This window comes from Pseudophryne corroboree, chromosome 7 (genome assembly GCF_028390025.1).
Source record: "Pseudophryne corroboree isolate aPseCor3 chromosome 7, aPseCor3.hap2, whole genome shotgun sequence".
Taxonomy (NCBI): domain Eukaryota; kingdom Metazoa; phylum Chordata; class Amphibia; order Anura; family Myobatrachidae; genus Pseudophryne; species Pseudophryne corroboree.
This window is the reverse complement of record NC_086450.1, coordinates 73,965,376-73,980,215: the sequence shown is the minus strand read 5'-3', so window position 1 is coordinate 73,980,215 and position 14,840 is coordinate 73,965,376. Positions and strand designations below refer to the sequence as shown.

Here is a 14,840-nt window from a genome sequence, read left to right as displayed (position 1 = left end):
TGCCGTGGACCATCCCTACGGCAGCGTCTGAACTGATAGTGACAGTTCTGTACCATAACCTGAGGTACCCTTGGTGAGAAGGGTAAATTTTGACATGAAGGTAAGCATCCTTGATGTCCCGAGACATCATGTAGTCCCCTTCTTCCAGGTTCGCAATCACTGCTCTGAGTGACTCAATCTTGAATTTGAACCTCTGTATGTAAGTGTAAAAAGATTTTAGATTTAGAATCGGTCTCACCGAGCCGTCTGGCTTCGGTACCACAATAGTGTGGAATAATACCCCGTTCCCTGTTGCAGGAGGGGTACCTTGATTATCACCTGCTGGGAATACAGCTTGTGAATGGCTTCCAAAACTGCCTCCCTGTCAGAGGGAGACGTCGGTAAAGCCGACCTTTGGAAACGGCGAGGGGGAGACGTCTCGAATTTCAATATGTACCCTTGAGATATTACCTGAAGGATCCAGGGGTCTACTTGCGAGTGAGCCCACTGCGCACTGAAATTCATTGAGAACGGGCCCCCACCGTGCCTGAGCTTGTAAGGCCCTAGCGTCATACTGAGGGCTTTGCAGAGGCGGGAAAGGATTTCTGTTCCTGGGAACTGGGTAATCTCTTCAGCCTTTTTCCTCTCCCTCTGTCACGAGCAGAAAAGAGGAACCTTTTGTCCGCTTGCCAACAAAGGACTGCGCCTGATAATACGGCGTCTTATTTTGAGAGGCGACCTGGGGTACAAATGTGGATTTCCCAGTTGTTGCCATGGCCACCAGGTCTAAAAGACCGACCCCAAATGTCCCCTTTCAAAGGCAATACTTCCAAATGCCGTTTGGAATCCGCATCACCTGACCATTTTACTGGTAGAATTGGACAACGCACTTATACTTGATGCCAGTCGGCAATTATTCCGCTGTGCATCCTGCATATATAGAAATGCATCTTTTAAATGCTCTATAGCAGTGGTTCCCAAACTGTGTGCCGTGGCACCCTGGGGTGCCGCGGGACACTTGCAGGGGTGCCTCAGGTTGGTGGTCAAGGACCAATTCAAACTATTTATTGTCAATTTAATAGGCAAAACCAGTGCTGATGGCTTCCAGTTATAAAATATGTGGACAAACAGAAGCAAATCTTGTCCCTCACCACATAACTGACCCTAAGGATGACATATAAACATAATTTACTTAATCTAATATTTTTTTCTAAATTTCTCAATAAGAAACTTGTGGCCTAGGGGTGCCGTGAAAAAAAAATCTGACACTCCAGGGTGCCGTGACTCACAAAAGTTTGGGAACCACTGCTCTATAGGCAATAATATACTATCCTTATCTAGGATATCAATATTTTCAGTCAGGGAATCCGACCATGCCAACCCAGCACTGCACCTCCAGGCTGAGGCGATTGCTGGTCGCAGTATAACACCAGTATGTGTGTGAATACATTTTTGGATACCCTCCTGCTTTCTATCAGCAGGATCCTTAAGGGTGGCCATCTCATGAGAGGGTAGAGCCCTTGTTCTTACAAGCGTGTGAGCGCCTTATCCCCCCTAGGGGGTGTTTCCCAACGCACCCTAACCTCTGGCGGGAAAGGGTATTTTTTAAGAAATGATCAATTGTTATCGGGGGGAAACCCACGCATCATCACACATTTTATTTCTCAGATTCAGGAAAACTACAGGTAGTTTTTCCCTCACCGAACATAATACCCCTTTTTGGTGGTACTCGTATTATCAGAAATGTATAAAACATTTTCCATTGTCTCAATCATGTAACGTGTGGCCCTACTGGAAATCACGGTTGTCTCTTCACCGTCGACACAGGAGTCAGTATCAGTGTCGGCGTCTGTATCTGCCATCTGAGGTAACGGGCGCTTTAGAGCCCCTGACGGCCTATGAGACGTCTGGACAGGCACAAGCTGAGTAGCCGGCTGTCTCATGTCAACCACTGTTTTTTTTTTTTTGTTTTTTTTTTTTTTTTATACAGAGCTGACACTGTCACGTAATTTTCAACAGTACATCCACTCAGGTGTCGACCCCCTAGGTGGTGACATCACTGTTACAGACACTCTGCTCCGTCTCCACATCATTTTTCTCCTCATACATGTCGACACAAACGTACCGACACACAGCACACACACAGGGAATGCTCTGATAGAGGACAGGACCCCACTAGCCCTTTGGGGAGACAGAGGGAGAGGGAGAGTTTGCCAGCACACACCAGAGCGCTATATATATATACAGGGATAACCTTATATAAGTGTTTTTCCCCTTATAGCTGCTGTATAGTTAATACTGCGCCTAATTAGTGCTCCCCTCTCTTTTTTAACCCTTTCTGTAGTGTAGTGACTGCAGGGGAGAGCCAGGGAGCTTCCCTCCAACGGAGCTGTGAGGGAAAATGGCGCTTGTGTGCTGAGGAGATAGGCTCCGCCCCCTTCACGGCGGCCTTTTCTCCCGCTTTTTTTAGGAAAACTGGCAGGGGTGAAATGCATCCATATAGCCCAGGAGCTATATGTGATGTATTTCTTTAGCCATATAAGGTTTAAACATGTTGTATTGCGTCTCAGGGCGCTCCCCCCCAGCGCCCTGCACCCTCAGTGACCGGGAGTGTGAAGTGTGCTGAGAGCAATGGCGCACAGCTGCAGTGCTGTGCGCTACCTTATTGAAGACAGGAACGTCTTCTGCCGCCGATTTTTCCGGACCTCTTCGCTCTTCTGGCTCTGTAAGGGGGCCGGCGGCGCGGCTCCGGGACCCATCCAGGCTGAACCTGTGATCGTCCGTCTGGAGCTAATGTCCAGTAGCCAAGAAGCCCAATCCACTCTGCAGTCAGGTGAGTTCGCTTCTTCTCCCCTTAGTCCCACGATGCAGTGAGCCTGTTGCCAGCAGGTCTCACTGAAAATAACAAACCTAAACTAAAACTTTCACTAAGAAGCTCAGGAGAGCCCCTAGTGTGCACCCTTCTCGTCGGGCACAGAAATCTAACTGAGGCTTGGAGGAGGGTCATAGGGGGAGGAGCCAGTGCACACCAGTTAGTCCTAAAGCTTTCTTTAGATGTGCCCAGTCTCCTGCGGAGCCGCTATTCCCCATGGTCCTTACGGAGTCCCCAGCATCCACTTAGGACGTTAGAGAAATTTGATTTCCATTGATCATTTTTGTGTGATTTTGTTGTCAGCACATTCAACTATGTAAAGAACAAAGTATTTAATAAGAATATTTCATTCATTCAGATCTAGGGTGTGTTATTTTAGTGTTCCCTTTATTTTTTTGAGCAGTGTACTTTAATAATCTTCTTAGAAAGAACATTTTTCGTCACTTAAGATGGAATCGTTTAAAAACGGAACAATAGGACCTCAGGCTGACTCACAGAGTTAATCTGGGTCCAGGCCGATAAAAGGCTTGTCTAATATCTGCAAATGCATAATTGCCAAGAAAGAACATAACATTCCTTGTACTGTAGTTTGAAAAGGGAGAGTTGAAAGAGCGGAACAATGGCATCAAAGCATGGAGAATTATTAGAAGTATGCCTTTTCACACTTAGACTGAAATATTTAAGAGGATGAGTCGTTTTTGAACAGCTGGGACATCAAAATGATCCTTTCTGCTTTCCATATATGTGAGAAAACCACCACTTGTCAAGACCATAATTATACACCTGACCATATCGAAAAGTCATGAGTTCACTCATATGTTGGGATTTGCATCAAGGGCGCGGACTGTGTCATCCGGAGATACAGAAAATGAATAAAAGATTTTTCTATGACAATCAGTGCTCTGTGAGCTTTCACGGAGCAGGAGATTCCTGTGCAGTGATGTTGCGCTAATGCTCTAGAACAGCTGCTCTTATACAATTCCGAAGAGAAATTAAAAGCCGCAGCACAAAGGTGTGTCAGCCCTCCTGAGAAACCTGATTTTCTCACCACCTAACAGGACGCGGAATAGGGCTCACGGATTCCTTTAGTTGCCCATAGCTACCAATCAGGTTCGAACTATCATTTTATAGAAGGTACTTCATAAATGCTAGCTAAAAGCTGGGTGGTTATTATAGGAAACTTCTCTACTTGTCCCCTCTATAGAAGGCTTTATACGTCTCATCCTAAAAAAAAACTCACCAAAAGCAGTCTATGGGGGATATTCAATTGTTTGAAAAGTCAGTTGGGCGTCTGTTTTTTCCTATCTAGCAGACAGGAAAAAAGAGACACCCAACTGACGTTTCAAACATTTGAATTCCCCCCTATAAGTTGGGAACATATCTTGCAAAACAAAAATAGCATTTTTGGTACTGACCGTTACATCAGTTTCTCTTAATCCATCTGGGGGACACTGCGCTCCCTCCCCTTTTGTTTTTTATTCTGTTTTTTGCCCTCTCATTTCAGAGCCGTTATTGTTACTTGTGTTACCTTCATCTCATTTTGGGCTCATTAAATTCAAAACGAAGGTGTTACGCCTTATGGGATGCAGAGACGGAGGAGGCAGCATGCATACAAGTTCAAGTTTTCACTTATGCTTGCTTCCTTGAACAGCGCCCTCTATACCCCATGGTATCCCGTGTCCCGCAAACCAGATGTTAGAGAAATCCTAATAAATAACTTCAGTGTCAGAAGGTTAATACTATACAGACCCATATTCACCAACAAAAATGTAGTTGTTCAATGTTAATCATAGACACACACTAGAAAAACAGACCGGTCTGCTGGAAGAATACAGTACCGATTTCAGAGAAAGGGGGAAAGAACAGGTGTAAGAGCACATGAGGAAGATATAAGTAAGGGAGGCGGTGGTGAAAGGGAGGGGAGGTAAAAGGCAAAATCACTTACATCTCTTAGTGCTTCCTGTGCAAGTGAGCGGAAGGACAAAATAACGCCAATAATGGTCATCCTCTTCAAGACACTGTCCACAGCTACAGCAAAAGAGAACAATGCACACACTAAATATCCATAGATAAAAGCTGGTTTATGTGTGAAAAATAAATGTGTTTACAAGAGGGAATCAATTGTATACCATATATAGCAAAAAAAAAAAAAAAAACCAGCAAAAATACGAGAGAAACCCATAACCATCTTTTGGAAAGTAACTGGCATAAGTGACCACTCCTACACAGAAACTGGCCAATTGGAGACAGACACTAAGGAATAAATAACGGCAGCTAGGATTTTTATTTAGATGCATGATCTTGGGCAGGAATGGACAGCAGACATCTCTGGCCAAACAGACGACAAACCAAATGTGACATCAATGCACTCTAAACAATACATATTGCGGGACCAGCTTTATAGTTTGTATTGATAACTAGACTACACAAACAAGGCTAGGTGTACAATCATCTGTGACACGGACACTTACAGGACAGTCTTTTGAAAAGTGCTGCCATTTGTTCTGGTTTGTCGAAGCTTGTCCTCATCTGGGATAAGACCTCAACATTCTCCACCACAAGTTTCTAGGAAGTAAAAACATCAGTTACTACGCAGGCAAATTAGGTACAAAATAAATTCATAGCAGGTAATGAAAGCGTTTAAAACTCAAAACACTTAAGACACTAGCATGTAAACCAAAGCGCTCCACGGTGATGACAATACATTGAATTGTCTCTTTGGCATCATTCAACTTCTGCTCTGAAGACACCAGGCAATCGTAGGACAAAGACCAGCATCCTGAGAGTCTGGAAACAGAACGCCTAGGCAATCAGAATGAGGGCACTTGTGTTTGATTATACCCACTTCAGATGAATGATGGTTTCTATAAATATTAAAGTCTCAACAAACGGAGAAGCAAAAGGGATGGTTTAATGAAGCCCAAAATGACAGCCCTTGACATTTGTCCTTCATAAAAGCATTTGGGACTAGCTAGCTTTTGTAGATTTTGAAAAGAACGTTTGAAACCACAGACCATGTGAGCATAAAAAAGGAGATCTGTTTTAAGAGTGATGAGCACCTCGTTGGCAGCACATTAATTTGTTTCACCTGGTAAGAAGCAAAATATTTTTTTTAATATAAAAGCAAATAAGTAAGAAAAAATAAGATTTTACTCACCGGTAAATCTATTTCTCGTAGTCCGTAGTGGATGCTGGGGACTCCGTAAGGACCATGGGGAATAGACGGCTCCGCAGGAGACTGGGCACATCTAAAGAAAGCTTTAGGACTACCTGGTGTGCACTGGCTCCTCCCCCTATGACCCTCCTCCAAGCCTCAGTTAGGACACTGTGCCCGGAAGAGCTGACACAATAAGGAAGGATTTTGAATCCCGGGTAAGACTCATACCAGCCACACCAATCACACCGTATAACTCGTGATAGGAACCCCGGTTAACAGTATGATAACAATGGAACCTCTGAATAGATGGTTCGCAATAACAACCCGATTTGTGTAACAATAACTATTTACAAGTATTGCAGACAATCCGCACTAGGGATGGGCGCCCAGCATCCACTACGGACTACGAGAAATAGATTTACCGGTGAGTAAAATCTTATTTTCTCTGACGTCCTAGTGGATGCTGGGGACTCCGTAAGGACCATGGGGATTATACCAAAGCTCCCAAACGGGCGGGAGAGTGCGGATGACTCTGCAGCACCGAATGAGAGAACTCAAGGTCCTTCTCAGCCAGGGTATCAAATTTGTAGAATTTTGCAACGTGTTTGCCCCTGACCAAGTAGCAGCTCGGCCAAGTTGTAAAGCCGAGACCCCTCGGGCAGCCGCCCAAGATGAGCCTCCTTCCATGTGGAATGGGCTTTTACAGATTTAGGCTGCGGTAGTCCCACCGCAGAATGCGCAAGCTGAATAGTGCTACAAATCCAGCGCGCTATAGTCTGCTTAGAAGCAGGAGCACCCAGCATGTTGGGTGCATCTAGGATAAACAGCGGGTCAGTTTTCCGGACTCCAGCCGTCCTGGAAATATAATTTTTCAGGGCCCTGACTACGTCCAGTAACTTGGAATCCTCCAGGTCCCTAGTAGCCGCAGGCACCACAATAGGTTGGTACAAGTGAAAACCTGATACCACCTTCGGGAGAAAGTGAGGACGAGTCCTCAACTCTGCCCTATCCATATGGAAAGTCAGGTAAGGGCTTTTTTATGACAAAGCCGCCAATTCTGACACATGCCTGGCCGAAGCCAGAGCCAACACATGACCACTTTTCATGTGAGATATTTCAAATCCACGGTTTTAAGTGGCTCAAACCAATGTGATTCCAGGAACTTCAAAACCACATTGAGATCCCAAGGTGCCACTGGCGCACAAAAAAGGGGCTGAATATGCAGCACTCCCTTACAACGTCTGCACTTCAGGCTGACATCCTTCCTGGCTTTGATCAGGATAAGAATGACTTCCTCCGGAATGCCTTTTTCACTCAGGATCCGGTGTTCAACCGCCATGCCGTCAATGCAGCCGCGGTAAGTCTTTGAACAGACAGGGCCCCTGCTGCAGCAGATCCTGTCTGAGTGGCAGAGGCCATGGGTCCTCTGAGATCAACTCCTGAAGTTCCAGGTACCAAGCCCTTCTTGGCCAATCCGGAACCATGAGTATAGTTCTTACTCCTCTTTTCCTTATTATCCTCAGTACCTTGGGTATGAGAGGGAGAGGAGGGAACACATAAACCAACTGGTACACCCGCGGTGTCACTGGAGCGTCCACAGCGATCGCCTGAGGTTCCCTTGACCTGGCGCAATATCTTTTTTATTGAGGCGGGACGCCATCATGTCCACCTGTGGTCTTTCCCAACGGTTTACCAGCATTTGGAAGACTTCTGGATGAAGTCCCTATTCTCCCGGGTGGAGTCTGCTGCGGAAGTCTGCTTCCCAGTTGTCCACTCCCGGAATGAACACTGCGGCCAGTGCTACCACATGATTTTCCGCCCAACGGGGAATCCTTGTGGCTTCTGCCATCGCCCTCCTGCTTCTTGTGCCGCCCTGCCTGTTTACATGGGCGAGCGCCGTGATGTTGTCTGATTGGATCAGTACGGCTGGTGAAGCAGGGGCCTTGTTTTGCTTAGGGCCTTGTAAATGGCTCTTATCTCCAGAAAATTTATGTTAAGTGAAAACTCCTGTTTTGGACCATAGTCCTTGGGATTTTATTCCCTGTGTGACTGCACCCCAGCCCCGAAGGCTGGCATCCGTGGTCCCCAGGACCCAGTCCTGTATTCCGAATCTGCGGCCCTCTAGTAGATGAACCCTCTGCAGCCACCACCGCAGCGACACCCTGGTTCTTGCCGACCGGGTTATCCGCTGCTGTATCTGGAGATGGGACCCGGACCATTTGTCCAACAGGTCCCACTGGAAAATCCTTGCGTGGAACTTTCCGAATGGAATTGCTTCGTACGAAGCTACGATTTTTCCCAGGACTCGTGTGCATTGATGTACCGACACCTGTCCCGGTCTTAGGAGGTTTCTGACTAGAGATGACAACTCCTCTGCTTTTTCCATTGGAAGAAACACTTTTTTCTGGTCTGTTTCCAGAATCATTCCCAGGAACAGAAGACGTGTCGTCGGGACCAGCTGTGACTTTGGAATTGAGAATCCAGTCCTGCTGTTGCAGCACTTCCCGAGAAAGTGCTACCCCCTTACCAACTGTTCCTTGGACCTCGCCTTTATCAGGAGATCGTCCAAGTACGGGATAATTAAAACTCCCTTCTTGCGAAGGAGTATCATCATTTCGGTCATTACCCATGGTAAAGACCCTCGGTGCCGTGGATAATCCAAACGGCAGCGTCTGGAACTGATAGTGACAGTCCGGTACCACAATCTTGAGGTACTCCTGGTGAGGAGGGTAAATGGGGACATGCAGGTAAGTATCCTTGATGTCCAGAGAGACCCTGTAATCCCCCTCGTCCAGGATCGCAATAATCGCCCTGAGCGATTCCATCTTGAACTTGAATCTTTTGTTATATGTGTTCAAGGATTTTAAATTTAAGATGGGTCTCACCGAACCGTCCGGTTTCGGTACCACAAACATTGTGGAAAAGTAACCCTTTTCCTGTTGAAGGAGGGGTACCTTGATAATCACTTGCTGTGAATACAGTTTTTTGGATAGCCACCAACACTGCCTCCCTGGCAGAGGTAGTTGCCGGTAAGGCAGATTTTAGGAAACGGCGGGGGGGAGACGTCTCGAATTCCAGCCTGTACCTCTGAGATACTGTTTGAAGAACCCAGGGATCCACCTGTGAGAGAGCCCACTGTGCGCTGAAATTTCTGAGACGGGCCCCCACCGTACCCGGGTCCGCCTGAGCAGCCCCAGCGTCATGCTGTGGACTTAACGGACGCAGGGGAGGACTTCTGCTCCCGGGAACTAGCTGTATGCTGCAGCTTTTTCCCTCTACCTTTTCCTCTTGGCAGAAAAAATGAGCCTCTAGCCCTCTACTTTTCTGGGGCTGAAGGGACTGTACCTGATAATACAGTGCTTACTTTTGCTGTGGGGTAGCTTGTGGCAAAAGTTTTGATTTCCCAGCCGTAGCTGTGGAAACGAGGTCTGAAAGACCATCCCCAAACAGTTCCACCCCCTTCTAGGGCAAACTTCCATGTGCCGTTTTGAATCGGCATCGCCCGACCATTGCCGAGTCCATAACCCCCGTCTGGCGGCAATGGTTTTACATAGCGCTTATTAGTGATGCCAGTCGGCAAATATCCCTCTGTGCATCACGCATGTATAAGACAGCGTCTTTTATATGCTCTATTTTCAGCAAAATATTGTCCCTATCTATAGTATAAATATTATCCGACAGGGAATCTGACCACGCAGCTGCCGCACTGCACATCCATGCCGAGGCAATAGCAGGTCTCAATATAATGCCCGTGTGTGTGTATATAGCTTTAAGGGTAGTTTTCTGCTTTCTATCAGCAGGTCCTTCAGGGCGGCCGTATCCGTGACGGTAGTGCCACCTTTTTTAATAAGCGTGTAACCGCTTTATCTACCCTAGGGGTTATTTCCCAACGTGACCTATCCTCTGGCGGAAAAGGGTACGCTGCTTAGAAATTATCAATTTCTTATCGGGGGAAGTCCACGCTTCCTCACACCCCTCATATCAATTCCTCAGATGCAGGAAAACTACTGGTAGTTTTCTGTCACCAAACATAATACCCTTTTTTGTGGTATCTGGGGTATTATCAGAAATGTGTAATACATTTTTAATTGCCTCAATCATGTAACGGGTGGCCCTATTGGAAGGTACACTAGTCTCATCGTCGTCGACACTGGAGTCGGTATCCGTGTCAACATCTGTGTCTGCCATCTGAGGTAGCGGGCGTTTTAGAGCCCCTGATGACATGTGAGACGCTTGGACAGGCACAAGCTGAGCAGCCGGCTGTCCTATGTCGTCAAACCTTTTATGTAAGGAGTTGACACTGTCACGTAATTCCTTCCATAAGTCCATCCACACCGGTGTCGACCCCGCAGGGGGTGACATCCCATTCACAGGCATTTGCTCCGCCTCCACATCATTATCCTCATCATACAGGTCGACACAGCAGTACCGACACACAGCACACACACAGGGAATGCTCTGACAGAGTACAGGACCCCACAAAGCCCTTTGGGGAGACAGAGGGAGAGTATGCCAGCACACACCAGAGCGCTATATATCACCTATAGAGAGTGTTTTCCCTTATAGCTGCATAATATATATATATATATATATATATATATATATACTGCGCCTAATTTGTGCCCCCCCTCTCTTTTTAACCCTTTTCTGTAGTGCAGGACTGCAGGGGAGAGCCAGGGAGCGATCCCTCCAGCAGAGCTGTGAGGGAAAATGGCGCCAGTGTGCTGAGGGAGATGGCTCCGCCCCTTTTTCGGCAGGCTTTCTCCAGCTATTGTAAAAGTTCTGGCAGGGGTTAATAAACACCTATATAGCCCCTGGGGCTATATATGGTGTCAGTTCGCCAGCCAAGGTGTTAATATTGCTGCTCAGGGCGCCCCCCCCCAGCGCCCTGCACCCATTAGTGACCGCAGTATGTGGTGTGCATGAGGAGCAATGGCGCACAGTTGCAGTGCTGTGCGCTACCTTGGAGAAGACAGAAGTCTTCAGCCGCCGATTTTCCGGACCACCTTCTTGCTTCTGGCTCTGTAAGGGGGACGGCGGCGCGGCTCCGGGAACGGACGACGAGGTCGGGTCCTGTGTTCGATCCCTCTGGAGCTAATGGTGTCCAGTAGCCTAAGAAGCCCAAGCTACCACCACTTAGGTAGGTTCGCTTCTTCTCCCCTTAGTCCCTCGGTGCAGTGAGCCTGTTGCCAGCAGGTCTCACTGAAAATAAAAAACCTAACATATACTTTCTTCCTAGGAGCTCAGGAGAGCCCCTAGTGTGCATCCAGCTCAGCCGGGCACAGAAATCTAACTGAGGCTTGGAGGAGGGTCATAGGGGGAGGAGCCAGTGCACACCAGATAGTTCTAAAGCTTTCTTTAGATGTGCCCAGTCTCCTGCGGAGCCGTCTATTCCCCATGGTCCTTACAGAGTCCCCAGCATCCACTAGGACGTCAGAGAAACTAACACTAATGGGAGATCGGTGCCCATAAAATTGAAAACCTCACAAATCACAATACATTGAACACAGGAGTCAAAACTGGCCACGGCATCTAACCCTCCATGACTATGGATGCAGTGAGGCACACACCAAGCTTTTCATGAGTCAGTTCTGGACTCCTCACAAACATTAGGGAGTGCTCTATACAATACTGATCTAAATTCCAAAGTACTTACCCCCTCCGATGTCGGGCTCTTTATTGTCTGGAAGCCAATGTCGGTCATGTGACCGCCGGCATACCGAATGACCGGGAAAGCATACTGAACCCAGTTACTATAAGTGAATTTCAGGCCACTATGTAAGCTAAGGAAAATAAGAATTTACTTACCGATAATTCTATTTCTCGTAGTCCGTAGTGGATTCTGGGAACTCCGTAAGGACCATGGGGAATAGCGGCTCCGCAGGAGACAGGGCACATCTAAAGAAAGCTTTAGGATCACCTGGTGTGCACTGGCTCCTCCCCCTATGACCCTCCTCCAAGCCTCAGTTAGGATACTGTGCCCGGACGAGCGTACACAATAAGGAAGGATTTTGAATCCCGGGTAAGACTCATACCAGCCACACCAATCACACTGTACAACTTGTGATCTGAACCCAGTTAACAGCATGATAATAGAGAAGCCTCTAGAAAAGATGGCTCAATACAACAATAACCCAAATTTTTTGGTAACAATAATTATGTACCAGAATTGCAGACAATCCGCACTTGGGATGGGCGCCCAGCATCCACTACGGACTACGAGAAATAGAATTATCGGTAAGTAAATTCTTATTTTCTCTGACGTCCTAGTGGATGCTGGGAACTCCGTAAGGACCATGGGGATTATACCAAAGCTCCCAAACGGGCGGGAGAGTGCGGATGACTCTGCAGCACCCAATGAGAGAACTCCCGGTCCTCCTCAGCCAGGGTATCAAATTTGTAGAATTTTACAAACGTATTTGCTCCTGACCAAGTAACTGCTCGGCAAAGTTGTAAAGCCGAGCCCCCTCGGGCAGCTGCCCAAGATGAGCCCACCTTCCTTGTGGAGTGGGCATTTACAGATTTTTGGCTGTGGCAGGCCTGCCACAGAATGTGCAAGCTGAATTGTACTACAAATCCAACGAGCAATAGTCTGCTTAGAAGCAGGAGCACCCAGCTAGTTGGGTGCATAGAGGATAAACAGCGAGTCAGATTTCCTGACTCCAGTCGTCCTGGAAACATATATTTTTTGGGTCCTGACAACGTCTAGCAACTTGGAGTCCTCCAAGTCCCTAGTAGCCGCAGGCACCACAATAGGTTTGGTTCAGGTGAACGCTGAAACCACCTTAGGGAGAAACTAAGGACGAGTCCTCAATTCCGCCCTGTCCGAATGGAAAATCAGATAAGGGCTTTTACAGGATAAAGCCACCAATTCTGACACGCGCCTGGCCCAGGCCAGAGCTAACAGCATGACCACTTTTTCTGTGAGATATTTTAACTCCACAGATTTAAGTGGGTCAAACCAATGTGACTTTTGGAACCCAAAAACCACCTGGAGATCCCAAAAGTGCCACTGAAGGCACAAAAGGAGGCTGTATATGCAGTACCCCTTTAACAAATGTCTGAACTTCAGGGACTGAAGCTAGTTCTTTTTTGGAAGAAAATTGACAGAGCCGAAATTTGAACCTTAATGGACCCCAATTTCAGGCCCATAGATACTCCTGTTTGCAGGAAATGTAGGAATCGACCAAGTTGAATTTCCTCCGTCGAGCCTTACTGGCCTCGCACCACGCAACATATTTTCGCCAAATGCGGTGATAATGTTTTGCGGTTACATCCTTCCTGGCTTTGATCAGAGTAGGGATGACTTCATCCGGAATGCCTTTTTCCTTCAGGATCCGGCGTTCAACCGCCATGCCGTCAACGCAGCCGCGGTAAGTCTTGGAACAGATAAGGTCCTTGCTGGAGCAGGTCCCTTCTTAGAGGTAGAGGCTACGGATCCTCCGTGAGCATCTCTTGAAGTTCCGGTTACCAATTCTTTTTTTGGCCAAACCGGAGCCACTAATATAGTGCTTACTCCTCTCCATCTTATCAATCTCAGTACCTTGGGTATGAGAGGCAGAGGAGGGAACCCATACACTGATTGGTACACCCACGGTGTTACCAGAGCATCTACAGCTATTGCCTGAGGGTCCCTTGACGTGGCGCAATACCTGTCGAGTTTTTCCCAACGGTTTATAATCATGTGGAAGACTTCTGGGTGAAGTCCTTACTCTCCCGGGTGGAGGTCGTGCTGAGGAAAACTGCTTCCCAGTTGTCCACTCCCGGAATGAAAACTGCTGACAGTACTATCACATGGTTTTTCGCCCCGCAAAGAATCCTTGCAGCTTCTGCCATTGCCCTCCTGCTTCTTGTGGTACCCTGTCTGTTTACGTGGGTGACTGCCGTAATGTTGTCTGACTGGATCAACACCGGCTGACCTTGAAGCAGAGGTCTTGCTAAGCTTAGAGCATTGTAAATGGCCCTTAGCTTCAGGACATTTATGTGAAGTGATGTCTCCAGGCTTGACCATAAGCCCTGGATATTCCTTCCCTGTGTGACTGCTCCCCAGCCTCGCAGGCTGGCATCCGTGGCCACCAGGACCCAGTCCCGAATGCCGAATCTGCGGCCCTCTAGAAGATGAGCACTCTGCAACCACCACAGGAGGGATACCCTTGTCCCTGGTGACAGGGTTATCCGCTGAAGCATCTGAAGATGCGACCCGGACCATTTGTCCAGTAGGTTCCACTGGAAAGTCTTGCGTGGAATCTGCCGAATGGGATTGCTTCGTAGGAAGCCACCATTTTTACCCAGAACCCTTGTGCATTGATGCACTGAGACTTGGTTCGGTTTTAGGAGGTTCCTGACTAGCTCGGATAACTCCCTGGCTTTCTCCTCCGGGAGAAACACCTTCTTTCTGGACTGTGTCCAGGATCATCCCTAGGAACAGAAGACAAGTCGTCGGAACCAGCTGCGATTTTGGAATATTGAGAATCCAATCGTGCTGCCGCAACACTACCTGAGATAGTGCTACACCGATCTCCAACTGTTCCCTGGATCTCACCCTTATCAGGGAATCGTCCAAGTAAGGGATAACTAAAATTCCCTTCCTTCGAAGGAATATCATTACGGTCATTACTTCAGTAAAGACCCGGGGTGCCGTGGACCATCCCTACGGCAGCGTCTGAACTGATAGTGACAGTTCTGTACCATAACCTGAGATACCCTTGGTGAGAAGGGTAAATTTTGACATGAAGGTAAGCATTCTTGATGTCCCGAGACATCATGCAGTCCCCTTCTTCCAGGTTTGCAATCACTGCTCTGAGTGACTCAATTTTGAATTTGAACCTCTGT

At 47.5% G+C, this 14,840-nt stretch overlaps 1 protein-coding gene across 2 annotated transcripts in view; it reads right to left on the bottom strand.

The window, feature by feature from the left end:
• The window catches only part of NCKAP1 (NCK associated protein 1), a 249,712-nt gene that overhangs the window by 20,464 nt on the left and 214,408 nt on the right, over window positions 1–14,840 (bottom strand). For both annotated transcript variants that reach the window (XM_063933318.1, XM_063933319.1), the window contains 2 exons: window positions 5,323–5,416; window positions 4,797–4,879 (listed from right to left, as the gene is read on the bottom strand). In XM_063933318.1, the coding sequence (XP_063789388.1) occupies window positions 4,797–4,879; window positions 5,323–5,416 (177 nt within the window). The remainder of the gene's footprint in view (window positions 1–4,796; window positions 4,880–5,322; window positions 5,417–14,840) is intronic.